Source organism: Schistocerca americana, chromosome 5 (genome assembly GCF_021461395.2).
Source record: "Schistocerca americana isolate TAMUIC-IGC-003095 chromosome 5, iqSchAmer2.1, whole genome shotgun sequence".
Classification (NCBI taxonomy): domain Eukaryota; kingdom Metazoa; phylum Arthropoda; class Insecta; order Orthoptera; family Acrididae; genus Schistocerca; species Schistocerca americana.
This window is the reverse complement of record NC_060123.1, coordinates 679,477,312-679,496,869: the sequence shown is the minus strand read 5'-3', so window position 1 is coordinate 679,496,869 and position 19,558 is coordinate 679,477,312. Positions and strand designations below refer to the sequence as shown.

Below are 19,558 nucleotides of genomic sequence, written 5' to 3'. Positions count from 1 at the left end.
AGTTTGATGCGGCTCGCCACGAATTCCTTTCCTGTGCTAACTTCCTCATCTCAGAGTAGCACTTGCAACCTACGTCCTCAATTATTTGCTTGACGTATTCCAATCTCTGTCTTCCTCTACAGTTTTTGCCCTCTACAGCTCCCTCTAGTACCATGGAAGTCATTCCCTCATGTCTTAGCAGATGTCCTATCATCCTGTCCCTTCTCCTTATCAGTGTTTTCCACATATTCCTTTCCTCTCCGATTCTGCGTAGAACCTCCTCATTCCTTACCTTATCAGTCCACCTAATTTTCGACATTCGTCTATAGCACCACATCTCAAATGCTTCGATTCTCTTCTCTTCCGGTTTTCCCACAGTCCATGTTTCACTACCATACAATGCTGTACTCCAGACGTACATCCTCAGAAATTTCTTCCTCAAATTAAGGCCGGTATTTGATATTAGTAGACTTCTCTTGGCCAGAAATGCCTTTTTTGCCATAGCGAGTTTCCTTTTGATGTCCTCCTTGCTCCGTCCGTCATTGGTTATTTTACTGCGTAGGTAGCAGAATTCCTTAACTTCATTGACTTTGTGACCATCAATCCTGATGTTAAGATTCTCGCTGTTCTCATTTCTACTACTTCTCATTACCTTCGTCTTTCTCCGATTTACTCTCAAACCATACTGTGTACTCATTAGACTGTTCATTCCGTTCAGCAGATCATTTAATTCTTCTTCACTTTCACTCAGGATAGCAATGTCATCAGCGAATCGTATCATTGATATCCTTTCACCTTGTATTTTTATTCCACTCCTGAACCTTTCTTTTATTTCCATCATTGCTTCTTCGATGTACAGATTGAAGAGTAGGGGGGAAAGGCTACAGCCTTGTCTTACACCATTCTTAATACGAGCACTTTGTTCTTGATCGTCCACTCTTATTATTCCCTCTTGGTTGTTGTACATATTGTGTATGACCCGTCTCTCCCTATAGCTTACCCCTACTTTTTTCAGACTCTCGAACAACTTGCACCATTTTATATTGTCGAACGCTTTTTCCAGATCGACAAATCCTATGAAAGTGTCTTGATTTTTCTTTAGCCTTGCTTCCATTATTAGCCGTAACGTCAGAATTGCCTCTGTCGTCCCTTTACTTTTCCTAAAGCCAAACTGATCGTCACCTAGCGCATTCTCAATTTTCTTTTCCATTCTTCTGTATATTATTCTTGTAAGCAGCTTCGATGCATGAACTGTTAAGCTGATTGTGCGATAATTCTCGCACTTGTCAGCTCTTGGCGTCTTCGGAATTGTGTTGATGATGCTTTTCCGGAAGTCAGATGGTATATCGCCAGACTCATATATTCTACACACCAACGTGAATAGTCGTTTTGTTGCCGCTTCCCCCAATGATTTTAGAAATTCTGATGGAATGTTATCTATCCCTTCTGCCTTATTTGACCGTAAGTCCTCCAAAGCTCTTTTAAATTCCGATTCTAATGCCGGATCCCCTATCTCTTCTAAATCGACTCCTGTTTCTTCTTCTATCACATCAGACATATCTTCACACTCATAGTGGCTTTCAATGTATTCTTTCCACCTATCTGCTGTCTCCTCTGCATGTAACAGTGGAATTCCCGTTACTGTGTCCCTAGTAAGCAAGAAATCCCAGGTTCGAATCCCGAACCGGTACATATTTTCACTCGTCGCTGCTGATACCGCGTAATCTGCCGATGAAACTGACAACAGTAATGCCTTTCCTTTCTCGCCCTCCCCCTCCCCACTTTCAGTTTACATATAATTTAGCAATTCATTACAGAAATGTCAGTTTCACATCAGAGTCTGTCTTTAACGTGTCACAATATTAAGTACAAGTGTTACAGTCCGATGCGCAATACAACGATACTGTCGTCGCAAGCTACAGTTACACCTGATCCCTGACTACATAGAGGGTTGGATCAGCGGCACTGCGCTCTGACATAAATAATTCTCCGGCTGCGGCGGCGTAAGGCGTTAAGCGCGTGGCTGCACCGATGTCTCTGTTCCGTTGTTGCGTCTGGCAGCGACTGTCTTTACTTGTGGTGTCATCTTGAGGTACCATCTTATGCGTGAGACATTCTGCAGACGCCACCACATATAGTTTTATATTGCCGTCAGAATGACGCAGTTCGGAGAGACTAATTCGGTGATATAAATAGATACAGCAAGAGGACATGTGCTGTTGGCGCGATACTGTACCGCGTCTTCGACAACTAACCAAGACACGGTGTTGGCAGAAATATGGAAACGCCAAAATTATTTAAAGTGTACTTGCATACACGGTTGCTGAGCTCACAGCCACAAAATGTTTAAAATATCACTAAACACCAAAGCACATTACGTGCCTTATACGGTGTGGAAACCCGTTACCATTTAAAATAGCTGCCAAGTGTCTCGCACTGGATAAACACAGATACTGTTTGGTTTTCAAGGTCATCTTCTAGCATTCTTTCTGCAAAATAGTGGCTAGTTCAGGTAATGATAATGGAGGTGGGCAGGGAACATGTGCAATTCTCACCAAAGCAGACCACAAAGGCTCAGTAAACCTAGTGACTGTGGGGGCCAGGGCAGATGCGAAAGTTCACCTTTCAGCTCACAATACCAGTCCTGGACGATGCGAACAGGAGTTTTGTCGTTTTGGAACACAACCTCACCATTGGAGAACAAACATCGTTCCACAGGATCATCCAAACTGGTCACTTAATCTCTGTCAGTAATGCTACCTTTCGGCCCATGAAACACCACGATATGGGTGCCCAAATAGTCACTGAACACCAGCTATGTTTCACTTTGGGAACGCAAATCGGCCAGGAGGTGAAAGCCGTGTATAGCAAGTTTCATCCGACCAAATGATATTCTTCCATTGCTCCGTAGACCAGGTGTTATGGCTTGGACGCCACGTTTTCCTGGCATTAGGATTTGAGTCACAAATGTGTGATTTTGGAACTTGACCTCCCCCTGCAGGGGTCCTCGGCTTCTGAAGCTTCCTTCGTAGTGTTTTGGTGCTGACAGGATTCGCGAGTGCGACTTTCAGTTGTGCAGGGAGTTACACAGCTATCGTCCTCTTAGTCTTTGTCACAATCCTCTTCAGTGATCGTCTGTGACGATTAGTCAATACATACTTTCGTGCGCGTTGCGACTTAGTGGATGATGTCTTTCCGCTTTACCTATGCGGGGTATAAATCTTCGATACGGTGCCTCTTCAAACAGCAAACACTTCGGCTACCTTCGTTGTGGAAGCACGCACCGTACGAGTACCAAGAATTTGGCCACTTTCAAAGTCACTCAGCTCCGACATAACGCACTCACTACTGCACAGAACACTATGCTGACGGCGACAGACACTTGCGACGTGCTGAGCTCATTGCACAGGTGGCCTTCGTGGTGAAGTACTACAGCACAACCAGAAGGTTTGGCTATCGCCTGTATTTACGCGTCTGTTCGAGAATGCATTTCTTGCTGTGTTTCCATATTTTTGTCCAACCCCTGTACTTCCGTATGGAGTATATGTAAGTGATTGGATGAAACTGTGACGAACAGAAACCAGTAGATCGTATTGGAGTGCAGTGGTGCTATCTCCAGGAATCTATAGTCGCTGGATGTTCGTGAGAAACGGGAGGAACACTTGGACAACATTTCCGCTTGCTGTAATGAATGTCAGCTCTATTTAAATGTGGAATAATACAAGAAATGTTTATAATTAAAAAAAAACGATGGTATTCAATTACGAGGCTATTGGCCACATCTTAAGCACATCACATAAGTGTTTAGAGCTAATACTAAGAAGAGATATCAAATGGGACACTTAACCAAAACCAGTAGTAGGGAAGGCGAATAGAAGACACAAATTTGCTGGAATGTTTCTTGGGAAAGTGGAGTGCATCTTAAAAGGAGATTGCATACAAGACGTTAGTGCTGCGAACTCCGGTGTTCTGACCTTGTAGTCGTTATCAAGTACAATGACAGCTGACATCGTCAGAATTCAGAACTCCTGTGCTATTATCGTTAGAGGACGGTGTAGCCGTTATTCGAGTGCAACAGAGATGCTCGGAGAAACTACATGTGAACCCATGGAAGAAAGACGACGAACAACTTGTGGAATTATAGCTTGGATGTGGAGATGAGCGATGGTGGAACAGAAAAGCAACTGAAACTGCTGGGCCGGGTGCCCAGAATTTGTGCAGAGATTATGCGAAAGAACGGGCACCCTTTCTAGCAGTGAAGGTTACTTATCGACTGGATAAAAGCGCACCATTCCTGTTTTCAAGAACGACAATCAGACAGGCACACATAATTATAGATCGCTGACGTCAAGGTCTTTCAGAATTATGAAGTATGTTTTATGCTAGCGCATTATGATATTCGTGGAGAACGGGTATCTCCTCTCAAAAAATCAACGAGAATCCGCAAACAGTGGTCTTGCAAAACTCAGCTGACTCTGTTCCTTCACGAGATCCATATCGCCGTAGACATCGTTGTCCATGTTGCGGGCCGCACGGGGTAGCCGCGTGGTCTCGGGCGTCCTGCACGGTTCGCGCGGCTCCCCCCCGTAGGAGGTTCGAGTCCTCCCTCGGGCATGGGTGTGTGTGTTGTCCTTAGCGTAAATTAGTTTAAGTTGGATTAAGTAGTGTGTAAGCTTAGGGGCCGATGACCGTAACAGTTTCAAATCGCTCAAATAGCTCTAAGCACTATGGGACTTAACATCTGACGTCATCAGTCCCGTAGACTTAGAACTACTTAAACCTAACTAACCTAAAGACATCACACACATCCATGCCCGAGGCAGAATTCGAACCTGCGACCGTAGCAGCCGCGTGGTTCCAGGCTGAAGCACATAGAACCGCTCGGCCACCGCTGCCGGCACCTCAGCAGTTTGGTCCCATAAGATATTACCACAAATTTCCAACTTTTCCAGGCTGCGCCGGCCGATGGTGGCCGAGCGGTTCTAGGCGCTTCAGTCTAGAACCGCGCGACCGCTACGGTCGCAGGTTCGAATCCTGCCTCGGGCATGAATGTGTGTGATGTCCTTAGGTTAGTTAGGTTTAAGTAGTTGTAAGTTCTAGGGGACTGATGACCTGAGATGTTAAGTCCCATAGTGCTCAGAGCCATTTGAACCATTTTTCCAGGCTGTGGCCGTGTACCTCGACTTCAGGAAGGCATTCCGTACTGTTCCAAACTGTATTTTAGTGAGATAAATTATAGCTTTCCCAATACTTCTTCCATGCAGATCTCAACAAATCAATTTTAACGGGACAGAATCCATAAATACAGTGTTAGACAAAAAAATAAAAAATAAAAAAAGAAACGTACCACGGAAGACTTATCCGAATGGGACAGAAATCGGTAGATGTGATATACATGTGCAGACAAACGAATGATTACAATTTCAGAAAAGCTGTATGATTCATTCAAGAGGAAGGGTTTCTTTATCTGAGCAAGTGAATAACGCTTTGATCCACGTCTGGGACTTACGCATGCAGTTATTTGGCTTGACACTGATTGACGGAGCCGTTGGATGTCCTCGTGATCGATATCATGCCACATTTTACCCAACTGGCGCGTCACATCGTCAAAATCTCGAGGTGCTTGGAGGGCCCTGTCCATAAATCTCAAAGCGTTCTTAATTGGGGAGAGATCTGCCGACAGTGTTGGCCAACGTAGGGCTTGACAAGCACGAAGACAACCAGTAGAAAGTTTTTGTTTCTCCAACCTTTTGACTAGTGATCTGCGGGACTGACTTCAGCCGTTGACTACGTAATAAAATGAAACCCCTACAGCCGTCGTCTTGATGTTATTTTATTATATTGCAACCAATTAGTGACCCGATACACCACCTTCAGGCATTCAGATGGTGTTCTAAATCACCGAAACTGATTGCAACATAAAGTAATACCATTAAAACGATGGCTGTCGGTGTTTAATTTTATTACGTTTAGTAGTAGAAACTCTCGCCGTGTGCGGGAGGGAATTATCTTGCTGAAATGTAGAATATCGTCGTCGCACCGCTATGCTGTAACGGTGCCGCGGATGACAACCAACGTCCAAGGTTCTGTTTATGAAGCTCTTTCTTTTGAGTAAATCATCCAGTTTTTCTGAAATTGCAGTAATCTGTTTGTCTGTACCTGTACATCACATCTACCGACTTCCATCTCTTGCTCATAATTCCTTCGTGGTGCGTCATTTTCGTTTCTTGTTTGTTTCTCTTTTTCTTAGAGTGTATAGAGCTCCGAGTTTACGAGCAGCTAAAGTGAATGTTGTAGGGCCACTACTATTTGCAGTTTACATTAACGATCTACTTGACAGTGGCGAAGTCTCTGTGAGGCTATTCGAGAACGATATCGTTGTCTATACTAGAGGAAGATTGGCACGTGAGAAGACTGTAGTGAGAAACAGGAAGACTCGCATCGGATTGACGAGTGGTGCATGGCCTGGCTGTTGACTCTAAACATAAATGCATGCAAAATGTTGCACATAAAGTGGCGAGGAGATACACTAGACTTCTCTTACGCTATACGCTATATCTGTGGAACAACCAAATAAAAAACAAAACAAAAACATCCTCCGTACAGGCCTTCAAGGCCCAGAGGTACCGACCGACCGCCGAGTCATCCTCAGGCGACAGGCGTCACTGGATGTTGATATGGAGGTTGCACGTGGTCAGCACACCGCTCTCCCAGTCGTTTGTCGGTTTTCGTGACCAGAGCAGCTACTTCTCACCAACAGCGCTCCAGAGACCAGGACGGCCACCCATCCAAGCGCCAGCCAAGCGCGACCGCTCTTAACTTCGGCGATCTGACAGGAACCGGTGTTGCCACTGCGGCAACGCCATAAAACATAGGAAAAGCAGATGCCAAGCTGAGATTCATTGGCAGAAACGGAATTCGTCCAAGAAAGAAGTGGCTTTTAAAACATTCGCTCGACCGATTCTTGAGTACTGTTCACCCGTCTGGGACCGTTACCAGGTTCGACTAATACAAGAGATAGACGAGATTCACAGAAGAGCGGCGTCTTTCGTCACGGCATCGTTTAGCTACTCGTTGCGAGGCTGTTACGGAGGTGCTCAACAAAGTCCAGTAGGAGACGGTATAAGCGAGGAGTTAAGTACCACGAAACCGTTTTCTGTTGAAAGCTGGAGAGCATACCTTACAAGAAGAGTCGACCAAGATTTTTCTTTCCCACACGTACATTTCGCAAAGTGATCACGACGAGCAAATTAGATGTCATACGCAGCTTTACCGCTCATCATTTTTCCTACGCCATTCGCGAATAGACCAGGAAAGAGTGGAAAAGAAAGTGGTAGCAGAAGTGCCCTCCGCCATGCACCTTCAGCTGACTTGCGGAGTAGAGATGTAGATGTGGATCCATAAACCCTCTTGGGTGTATTTGAAGCGCCTATATTCGAGGAATACTCAGCGAGTATTATACTGCTACTTTGTATACCTCGCATTGGGATGGTGAGGGTATGGTAAGAGAGACTAAGTCATGTGCAGAGGCTCGTAGATTGTAGTTTTTCCCTCGCTTGGTAAGTGAATGGAATAGCATATAAAATCGATAAAATGAGCAATACAGTTTGCAATAATTTACGTAGTGTATATGTACACGTTGTTGTTGTTGTGGTCTTCAGTCCAGAGACTGGTTTGATGCAGCTCTCCATGCTGGTCTACCCTGTGCAAGCTTCTTCATCTCCCAGTACCTGGTGCAACCTACATACATCCTTCTGAATCTGTTTAGTGTATTCATCTCTTGGTCTCCCTCTACGATTTGTACCCTCCACGCTGCCCTCCAGTACTAAATTGGTGATCCCGGACGCCTCAGAATATGTCCTAAAAACCGATCCCTTCTTCTGGTCAAGTTGTGCCACAAATTTCTCTTCTCCCCATTTCTATTCAATACCTCCTCATTACTAATGTGATCTACCCACCTAATATTCAGCATTCTTCTGTAGCACCACATTTCGAAAGCTTCTATTCTCTTCTTGTCTAAACTATTTATCGTCCATGTTTCACTTCTATACATGGCTACACTCAATACAAATACTTTCAGAAACGTCTTCCTGACACTTAAATCTATACTCGATGTTAACAAATTTCTCTTCTTCAGAAACGCTTTCCTTGTCATTGTCAGTCTATATTTTATATCCTCTCTACTTCGACCATCAACAGTTATTTTGCTCCCCAAATAGCAAAACTCATTTACTAATTTAAGCGTCTCATTTCCTAATCTAATTTCCGCAGCACCACCCGATTTAACTGGACTACATTCCATTATCCTCGTTTTGCTTTTGTTGATGTACATCTTATATCCTCCTTTCAAGACACTGTCCATGTCGTTCAGCTGCTCTTCCAGGTCATTTGCTGTCTCTGATAGAATTACAATGTCATCGACGAACTGCAAAGTTTTTATTTCTTCTCCATGGATTATAATTCCTACTCCGAATTTTTCTTTTGTTTCTTTTACTGCTTGCTCAATATACAGATTGAATAACATCGGGGATAGGCTACAACCCTGTCTCACTCCCTTCCCAACCACTGCTTCCCTTTCATGCCCCTCGACTCTTATAACTGCCATCTGGTTTCTGTACAAATTGTAAATAGCCTTTCGCTCCCTGTATTTTACCCCTGCGACCTTCAGAATTTGAAAGAGAGTATGCCAATCAACGTATGTACACGTATAGAAGGGAAATTGAAGCTTGCTATTAGCAGAGCTGATGTATCCTCTTAGGTACCAAACGTTGAGTGCGACAGTGAACAATGAAAGAGTGTTTGTCCTGCCTGCGGTACTGGCGACTCGGGCTGCTAGGCGGCGGCTGGCGGTAACTGCTGACGCCTCGCATCCATCTGTCAGCCTGCGGACAGTCGTAACTGATTACTGTAGCTTGAAGCTATCGCCTGTGTTTCCGTTCAAGGCAACGGCAGCTGCTAGGATAAACAGACATGGCCGTGAAATTCCTCATCCGGCGTTTGTCGTTGGCTAAACTTTTACGCAGCAGAATCAGCGATAGCGGCCGGGGCCCACAAGATACACGCACCTCCCCCCCCCCCCCGCCCCCGCGCCTCCCCCCCCCCCACCGCAACAAGTTTGTGACGTCATACTACTTAGATGTGTTGCCCAATATGCATCGCGAACGCTCGGCTACGTCCGGGGCCAGGCGGCAAACTAGTATGTCAGAGAAAAGGTACTCAAGAAAGTCCTTAACTGTGTCATATGTTTTCTATAGCTCGAGTGTATGTAAACGCGCAGCTGCGAAGTATTAAACTGGGCTGAAGTAGTAAATCACGCACAGCTAGAGACGGTCGCTACATTTCGTTTAAGACCTTCAGGGCCCGTGTATCTCACTGGTTCCGAGTAACAGCAGCTGCGTGACATCACAATACAAAAAGCACTTTTGTTACCACGAACTTCCCCGGATAGGGCCTCCCGGCCAACAATCCCATACGCTCATTTCCATTACCATGCCCGCTTTGCTGTCGACATCTTCCCCTACAAAGGATGCTGCACCATCTATATCTACATACACACATTTCGAATTGCTGTGAAGTGCGCGGGGGAGGGTACATCCCACTATTTCGTACGAGTAGAGTTGTAAAACTACCGATGGCTAGTCAGCGTAGACTAGGGTAGTTGTCCCTTTGTTCTTGGCCAGTTATGACTGCACTCGCGTTGCCTGTGTGTTGCATATCTGTCGGACGTTACCTCGTATCGATTGCTTCCTCTGGAAGACAGAAGCGGTGAACCGTCTAGAAATGAGAATGTATAAAGGACCACGAATCTACGGAACATTTTTGTTGTACATAGCTGTACTCTTGTCTGTTACTCAAAAATAAGCAGCAAAATTGAAATTGTCAGTCCTTAATTTAGGTTTTGTTCGAAAATTTTTGATTTGTAACGTGAAGCAGATGGATGTTATAGTAAAAATTAATTTTAAGAAAATCATGCAGATTTATCACATAGCGCTAGAAAATGCGGTTTCCTCCATAGAAAGATAAAATTGAAAAAAATAAAAGCACTAAACAAAAGCATGTCGAACACCGCTTCAGTACTTCGTCAGGCTTATATAAAACATATTTCTGTTATTCAACACTGTCGCACTTAGCACTAATAATAAGGAACTCTCGCCTTTTATCACGATGAACATTCTGTTGAGTACAAAATAACAATAATTATATAGATTTTTAATGTTTGCACATATTAACTGTGCTTGTATCAAAAGTACATAGTTGTCTTGGTTACATAAGAGCGCAAATGTTAGGTGATCAACTAACTTTTATTTCTTATAAAATGCAAATATTTGTAAGGGTATAAAATACACCATGGTCTAACGCTGAGCCATGTCGGTTCTAGTTATGGGAAAAACAAAGAAACAAACAAACAAAAAACAAAGAGAAGTTGTCGGCTTCCACTTTTTCTGGCGTACAGTCGTTTTCCTTTCACGACCAATGCTGCCAACTACTACCGGCAATTGGACCATTTACTACGTCGTTTATGTACTGTACTAAAACTACCGAACCGTGCTTTGGTAGAGTGCAACTCTACCTATGACGAGTTCTTCCCGTTCCAATCGCGTATAGAACTGTGGAATAACGGCTGTTTGAATGCCTCTGTGCGCGTTGTAATCAGCTGAATACTGTCACCGATACGTAGGGATTTGAACAATGTCTCTAAATTCTCCACTTAATACTGATTGTAGAAAAATTATGCAGCGGGGTGTAACAACTACATCTCCTTCTGCAGGGCACCTTACGGTACGTGGCGGAGCACACTTCCGGTGCCACACTACCTGTTTTACCTTTTCTGTTCCATTCGTGAAGCTCTGTATTAGCTCCAATTTCTCCTATCTTCTGATTTTGGTCATTTAGCGAGACGTACGTATGTGAGTGGAAGTAATTTGTTTCCAGAGTCTTCCAGGAACGTACTCTCTCGGAATGACAGTGGTAAACCGCTCTGCGACGCACCACGCCTCTCTTGCAGCGTCTGCTGCTGTAGTCTGTCGAATATCTCCACAACAATCTCTCACCGACTAAACGATCCTGTTGCGAAACGCGACGCTCTTGTATCTCGTCTCTATTAATCCAGCCAGGTAACCGTCCCAGACTGAGGAACAACACTCATGAATCAGTCGAACAACTGTTCTCTAACCGAGCGGGGTGGCGCAGTGGTTAGTCACTGGACTCGCATTCGGGAGGACGACGGTTCAGTCCCGCGTCCGGCCATCCTGATTTAGGTTTTCCGTGACAGGCAAATGCCGGGATGGTTCCTCTGAAAGGGCACGGCCGACTTCCTTCCCAATCCTTCCCTAATTCGATGAGACCGATGACCACGCTATCTGGTCTCCTTCCCCAAACCAACCAACCAACCAACTGTTCTCTAAGTTGTTCTGTAAGTCGCGTAATTCGTGTGTGAATCACATTTCCCTTGACTGTTCCAAGAATCACGGTGCTTCTCCTACTAACTGCTTTGTGTGGGCATTGCCCTTTAGGTCGCACCTAATGATTACTCCTGTGGTATGAACGTTCAATACCACACTTAGGGGTTGCAGTATCGTCCGCGGTCCGTAACAGATATCGCTGGACCCGCGAGTCGCGACTCTTGCTCGGGACGTCAACTAGGAATGTAGCATAGCCTTCAGCTGATAGGAAGCAACCTCTAACAATGCGCTTAGTCAAGTATGGCATGAGTAATGCCATTTATTATAATGTTGTTCTACCAAGAACTCTTTCTGCTATTCTTTGTTTACGTTCAAAAGGGGACCCTAGATACTGTAAATCAAGGATTTTGATGCACTTCAAATATGTTGTAGAGGCACTTACCCTGAGTACCTGGCTATCCGTTTTTTTAGAGACGGATCTTGGTTTTAGAGAAAATGGACTTTGAAGTTCATTGCCCGCTTTGTATACCCGCAACATTACATATCTTCCGAGCGCAGCGGTAAAGGTTCACGGCTACGGCGCTGGAGGTACCGTGTTCGAATCCTGCTCGTGTACTTTTTTTTCATAATCGACCGAATTATCGATTTTATTTCAAAGAATATTAGAAAACAGTGTAAGGTGTGCCAAATTATAAAGATATTCATTTGATTCTTCTTTCAACTCCTCTACCTGTGGATCTTGTGGCTGCACTACTGCAGAAACAGGTACGGCACCTCCATTTCACAGAATTATTCTAACACACGGCACTAGAGACGTTTTGCGAGCAACTGACGCTGTAGTCAGATGCGAACGTAATGGAATGCAACTGTAGTTCCTACTACTACAGTCTCCTTTCACTACCTCCCTCTTGTTCTCTGTTACTACTAATATCTCGTTTCCTCCGCCCTACGGCTGCTGCCTCTTCTCACTGTCATTGCCTCCTTCTTCGTCGTTATCACTGCTATACACTCTGTTCTCATTATCACTGGCTCTCGCCCCCTTCTACTTTCTTTCTCTCTTTGTCTCCCCCCCCCCCCCCTAGCGCAATCACCTTCACTCCTTTCCTAGCACTGTCCTGTTCCTGTCAACTATCTTCCACTGCCACTGTGCCTCTCTCCCCTCTCACACTGCCGCTCGACCATTGTCTCCTTTGCTCTCTCTACAACACAACCATGAATGAGGCAGATCGCACTCCCTCCCTCTTGTTCTCTGTTACTACTAATATCTCGTTTCCTCCGCCCTACGGCTGCTGCCTCTTCTCACTGTCATTGCCTCCTTCTTCGTCGTTATCACTGCTATACACTCTGTTCTCATTATCACTGGCTCTCGCCCCCTTCTACTTTCTTTCTCTCTTTGTCTCCCCCCCCCCCCTAGCGCAATCACCTTCACTCCTTTCCTAGCACTGTCCTGTTCCTGTCAACTATCTTCCACTGCCACTGTGCCTCTCTCCCCTCTCACACTGCCGCTCGACCATTGTCTCCTTTGCTCTCTCTACAACACAACCATGAATGAGGCAGATCGCACTCCACTTGCAGTCAGTCTTTTAAAAAAATAAAATAAAATAAAAAAAAGGGGGGACGACGTACTCACATGTTCTGTGCTCTGACGGGAGCATTTCTTCACTGGTTTCGTTCTTTTCCCAGCAGCAGCAATAAAACAAACGTCGTGGCACATAAATTTTAGATACGAGGATCACTACAAAATAAATGCACACTATTTTTGTAAAAATACAGTTTTCATTCTGCATGTGTGAAATTTTTACGGTGCGTAGATACATCCTTCCCGCTTGTTTTAAAACTTAGTTCAACCTGTTCCCGTGAGTGGCGCCGTCACAGCATGTCTTCAAGATGGCTGCTACACTTGACGTTCGTCAGAAGCAACGTGCTGTCACAGAATTCCTGTGCTGTGAAAATGAGACAGTGGGAAACATCCACAAGAGGCTGAAAAATGTGTATGGAGATGCTGCTGTCGATCGCAGTGCAGTTAGTCGGTGGGCAAGCAGGTTACGTGATGAAAGCGGGCGCGGCAATATTGAGGATTGTCCTCGCAGCGGCAGGCCTCGTACTGCACACACTCCAGACAATGTGCAGAGAGTTAACGAATTGGTGACTGCTGACAGACGCATCACAGTCAACGAATTGTCAAGCTACGTTGGGATAGGGGAAGGAAGTGTTTGCAGAATACTGAAAGTGTTGGCATTAAAAAAGGTTTGTGCCAGGTGGGTTCCCAGGACGTTGACAGTAGCTCACAAAGAAACAAGAAAAACGGTATGCAGTGATCTTTTGGAACAGTAGAAGAATGGTGGAGATGAATTTCTTGGAACAATTGTAAAAGGTGATGAAAAATGACTCCATCATTTTTCACCAGAGACGAAGAGGCAATCAATGGAGTGGCATCATGCAAATTCACCCAAGAAAAAAAATTCAAAACCACACCTTCTGCTGGAAAAGTTATGGCTACAGTGTTTTTCGATTCAGAAGGACTCTTGCTTGTGAACATCATGCCAAGTGGAACCACCATAAATTCTGATGCGTATGTGACGACACTGAAGAAACTTCAAGCTCGACTGAGTCGTGTTCGACCAGATCGGCAAAAGCAGGATGCTTTGCTGTTGCACGACAATGCACGGCCACATGTCAGTCAAAATAACCATGGAAGCGATCACAAAACTCGGATGGACAACATTGAAACACCCGCCTTACAGTCCTGATCTGGCTCCATGTGACTATCATCTCCGTGGGAAACTGAAAGACTCTCTTCGTGGAACAAGGTTTGAAGATGCTGACTCCCTTGTACACGCGACCAAACAGTGGCTCCAAAAGGTTGGTCCAGAATTTTACCGTGCGAGTATACAGGCGCTGGTTCCAATATGACGTAAGGCAGTTGAGAGGGATGGAAATTATGTGGAGAAATGAAAATATTGTTCCTGAAGGATGTATCTGCACACTGTAAAACTTTCAAACATGTAGAATACAAGATGGATTTAAAAAAATAGTGTACATTTCTTTTGGAGTGACCCTCTTAGTTTACTTGTGAGAAATTAAAATAACGCAAAACGAATTTTACACCTCAGACCGCATTTTGCGTGCAAAAAAAAAATAGTATGTACTTCAGTACAACAACAAGGGGTTTCCAAATGATATCGGAGGCTCTATATAGCATATTTCTCTGTTCTCTGTGCCACGTCGCTGTATAAACTACGTTTTCGTCTCAAGCTTGTATTTTACGACTGCATGTAGCATAACTTTGAACCTCTATCTCGGAAACGGATAAATACGTCTAGAAAAGTTTCAAGGTTGTTTAAGATCGGCACATTAACAATAAATCGTAAAAATTACAGCCATTTGCTGTGCATTGCCGACTCGGGTTCTGGTACCATAAAACAAGTTTTTGCAGTGTTTATCCATAACGGATAAACATTTTTGAAAATAGGGAGATGGCTCCCCTACAAAAATGCCTAGATAATGAACCTAGATAATGTACCGTTACAATTTGAGCAATTTTCTGCGGTTATTTAATATGTTTTGTAGGGAGGACATTGTACTCATGTGGGAGCGATCTAGATGCTTGTAAAACAATAAACTGGTAGTCAAGATCGCAGGATCTCTCTTTATTCCATGATTACCTGTTTCGGTTAAACTAAATCCGCCATCATCGGATCTTAGGACACGTACAGGTTACAACATCAAGGCAAACAATGATGATATTATAGTTATAGGCAACTATTAATATCACTATTGTCTGCCTTGATGTTGTAACCTGTATGTGTCCTAAGATCCGATGATGGCGGCTTTAGTTTCACCGAAACCGGTAGTCATGGAATAAAAAGTGTTCCTGCGATCTTGGCTACCTGTTTATTGTTTTACAAGGTTATTTAATATTTTGATTTCACCTCATAACGGATTTTACGTGTGGAAGTTGTGTACCTTTGTATCTCTGCAATCTGGAAACAGATAAAGATATCACGAATATTTTCAAGGTTGTTCCATATTTGGATATTAGCAATATACTGCAAAAATGATGTCTTGGAATACTCGGCTGGGTTTTGGTCCGCTGGTGACGGCGAAAAATAGAAAAAAAAAACATTTTGCTGGGTTTTCCGAGGAACCACCCATGAACCAACTGTGCATCCATAAGTTCCATCAAGACCACCATAAACCACATTAAATCCAAAAAGAACCAACCGATTTGCACCGTTTGCATAAGCAGGAGGATGTTTGTAATATTCATACTTTTACTTTGTATTGTAGGATAGTTACAGGGACATGATCCTTCTGTTGTGTATACAAATCGTCCCTTGCCCAAGGCCTGTCCGAAGCACTTGTCCCTATCTTTTTATCACCATTATAACTCGAGGGCAAGAAGCGGTACATCTCGTTTTTATGAGCGGCGTTTTGGAATATATTAGGTATTCATGATGTCGGATACATGCTGATAAACAACGACTCATTTACACAGCTGGAAGAGCAAGTAGATTATAGGTAACATCTCATACAGATTTTAGAAGTATAAATAGTATAGACGTGCACTGTACCGAATCAGCACGCACCTGTACCATAATCTTACAGTTAGCGTGTAGCTTCATCTTTTGAAAATTACACTGCTGTAAAATGACGGTTACGTGCGTAATGACTTACTCAGTTACAGCTGACGTTGTTTTCTTGGTCACCAGTACTAAAGTAGATTTGATGCAGCGCTCCATTACTGTAGCTTGTCAACTGTTTCCTCTTTTTCAGCACACCTATCGCATCCCGTATCATCAACGCCCTGCCTTATGTACTCGTATTTAGGTCTGTAATTGCAATCTTTTCCCTCTGCTATTCCATTAATTATAGTTTGGAGCGTAATTAATACCGGCAAGAACGATAATTCGTAAACCTCTGCGATTTTAAAAATCTTTTTATATTGGTTTATTGTCCGCCACAATCATATAATATGTCCAAAGTAAATTACCGGTTTTGGTCGTCATCACACATCTTCAGATCATAACAGGTAGCAGTAGATCATTCGCAAGCACATTGGGAAAACCGCCTTTCCCACGCGGTTTTCTCAGTGTACTTTCAAGTGATCTACTGAATATTCTTATGATCTGACGATGGCTGGTGATGACCGAATTCTTTTGAAATCGTATGTGATTGTGTTGGACAATAAACAATTTAAAAATATTAGCGTATATTTCCTTAAAGTTGTAATGTTCTTTATTTTGATTTTTTTTTAATTTCATTGATTGACCGTATTTTATTTCATCGATAGCGGAGTAAATTTTCTTTTTTTCATTTTTTTCACGCTACATATTTATACTCCTGCTGTTTCTTATGGCAATATGCTCCACGTTATGCACAGAGCATCGCATATTTGGGAACGTAGGTTACCGGCTAGCCCTAATCAGACGACTGTTAGTTTACCTTAATCTGGCACGTTTAATGCTACCGATTGTAATTGGCGTACTGAGATCAAAAAAATGTGTGTGAAGTCCTATGGGACCAAACTGCTGAGGTCATCGGTCCCTCGACTTACACAGTACTTAATCTAACTTAAACTAACTCTTATGCTAAGGACAACACACACACCCATGCCCGAGTGAGGACTCGAACCTCCGGCGGGACTGTAATGAGATCAAAAAGCGATCCATTAATATAGATAACTTTCAAAGTTCCTTACTTTCCGTCATATGTTTACCAGCTCTGTTACGCAGTTAACGACTTCAGCTGGAAACACCGTGCTTAATGGGCAATGCAGCTCTGCTACTCGGACGTTCAAGCCTCCGGGGCTGAGAAATTTTCCACTCGTGGCGTGATAAAGCGCACAGTGGCTGCGGAAACAGACGCCTCGCTCTCCCCTCCTTTCAGATAATCTACCGATGCGCCTGGACACGTCGTAAAGCCGCCAATTGGTAACCAGCCCACGGACAGCGTGGAATGATAATGCGGTACTTCGAGAACTAGCGAGCGTGCTTGGAAAAGTTAAGGGTCTCGATGCGTGTGAAATGCACATGGAATATTGCAGCTAATCTAGTCTTTGTAGCCGGCCGGTGTGACCGAGCGGTTCTAGGCGCTTCAGTCTGGAACCGCGCGACCGCTACGATCGCAGGTTCGAATCCTGCCTCGGGCACGGATGTGTGTGTTATGTCCTTAGGCTAGTTAGGTTTAAGTAGTTCTAAGTTCTAGGGGACTGATGACCTCAGATGTTAAGTCCCATAATGCTCAGAGCCATTTGAACCATTTAGTCTTTATAGACATGTTTAATACGGCCGATTGCAATTGACGTACTAAGATAAAAACGTGATCCTCTTAAACAGATAACTCACTGTACGCAGCTAACGACCCCAACTATAGACAATGAGCTTAAGCAATGTTGCTGTTCTGCTGAAGCATTGAAGTCTCCGGGAACGAGAAATTTTGCGTTTGCGACGTGCTCCAAGGCCCTGCAGCAGCGGAAACGAGAAGCTTCTCCCTCGTCTGAGATTATCCATTGCTGCGCTCGTGTACACGTCGTAGGGCAGCCAGTTCAGCTCACGGGCAGCGTAGAATGATAATGCGGGACGTCGAGAAAGCAGCGAACGTGCTTAGGGAAGTTAAGGATGAGAACACATCTGAAATGCAGATCTTCTACGTATCTAAACTGTACACTCCCGTGTTCTGAGCTAGACGCTGACGAACGTCTGCGGGGCACATTCACGCTGGCGGAGAGAGTGAAAGCTAGTGCTGACTGTGTGACCTCCAGGTGCGAAAGGCCGTTCCCGATACCCGACTGGCGGCAACTCCCCCGCAGAGCGCGGCGCGGCACTTTAGCGTGTCCACTCACCTTCATGGTCCCGTTGCGGCGCCGAACGACGTGCAGTGTCGCGGCCGGCGGCGGCCAGTGCCTTATATAAGGTTGCCTCCCCCTCTCCCCCTCCCCCGCCCCTCCTCTCCCACTGGCAGCTGACCATGCCCCTCCCCCGCCGCCTAGTCAGTCGACTCCGTGAACATTAACAAGGTCGATGCCGCCTCATTCAATGTTTTCCTGCGGAATAGCTGACGCCCCGTTTTCTGAAGAGAACTATCGCAGCTCCCTTTTAAATTTGCCTTAATACTCTTTGGCATTCCAATCGTGAATGCCGTAGTACCACATTGCTTAGATAAATGCTGTCGTACAACTGTTTCGCCTCTCTTACAACACTACAGCGTCAGCTTGAACGCTGGACGCGTGACTAGAACCGTTCTGGTGTCCTGGTTTCAAATACCGCCACAACTCGTGATTCTAATTTTATACGGTTTCCTTAAACGCTTTATGGGCAGGTGATGCTATCTTACCTTGCTACCCAAGTGGTTCTGTTCACCGTTTTTGTGAAAATTGAGCCAGGAATTTTTCACTGTAGTCGACATATTCGTCACGACAAAACAGCAATTGTATTGATATTTAAAACAGTTCTCACCTGTTCTTCAGTCTCAGTTGCAGAGTTGTAAATATATGACATGTTTCAATCTACCTGGATCATCTTTAGAACTATACACTTGCGTGAAAAACCCTTCGTGTCTATGTCAGAACCTCAATCAGTGTTCTGTATGTGTCAGAAACTCGTATCAGAAACTCAGATCATTACTAAGATAATAGGTTGTAACACAGACAGGACTTGTTTTTGATGCAATTACATAATTCTGAAGATCATTCAGATAGACCGAAACGTGTATTTAAAAAGGTACATCTGAGGCTGGAGACTAGATGAGAATTGTTTGTGCCACACCTACAGGGTGAAGTTCACATCAGTGCTATGTTATGAAGTTCTGCCACTGACAAGACGGGTTTTTTGGTGCAACTAAGTATTTCTGAATATCATCCAGAGAGATCGAAACATGTCATGTATTTAATAATGTGCAACTGGGACTGAAGGATAAATGATAATTGTTTTAGCCAGATATACAGCATGTACGAATGCATGCTTTCGCGGCGATATTCGTTAGTAAAACATTCTCTGGTTTCAAGCCGCGTCAAGCGGTTTGCTGCCCACGAGCTTTCGGCAGAGATCTCCTCTGCCATTGTCAAGTGGATGACTGTCGTGTGGTTGTCACTGCCGTGCTTGTATAGCCGCGCCGTCGCTCGTGACGTCACTCGTGATGTCACTGGTCCTCGGTCCCACACTATATGGTAATTTTTT

The 19,558-nt window shown here is 44.4% G+C and overlaps 1 protein-coding gene across 1 annotated transcript in view; it reads right to left on the bottom strand.

The window, feature by feature from the left end:
- LOC124616166 overlaps positions 1-18,265 on the bottom strand; it is a 46,359-nt gene extending 28,094 nt beyond the window's left edge. The window contains exon 1 of the mRNA XM_047144446.1: positions 18,226-18,265. Coding sequence (XP_047000402.1) covers positions 18,226-18,231 — 6 coding nt within the window. The 5' untranslated portion in view covers positions 18,232-18,265. The remainder of the gene's footprint in view (positions 1-18,225) is intronic.
- Positions 18,266-19,558: the final 1,293 nt, after the last annotated feature.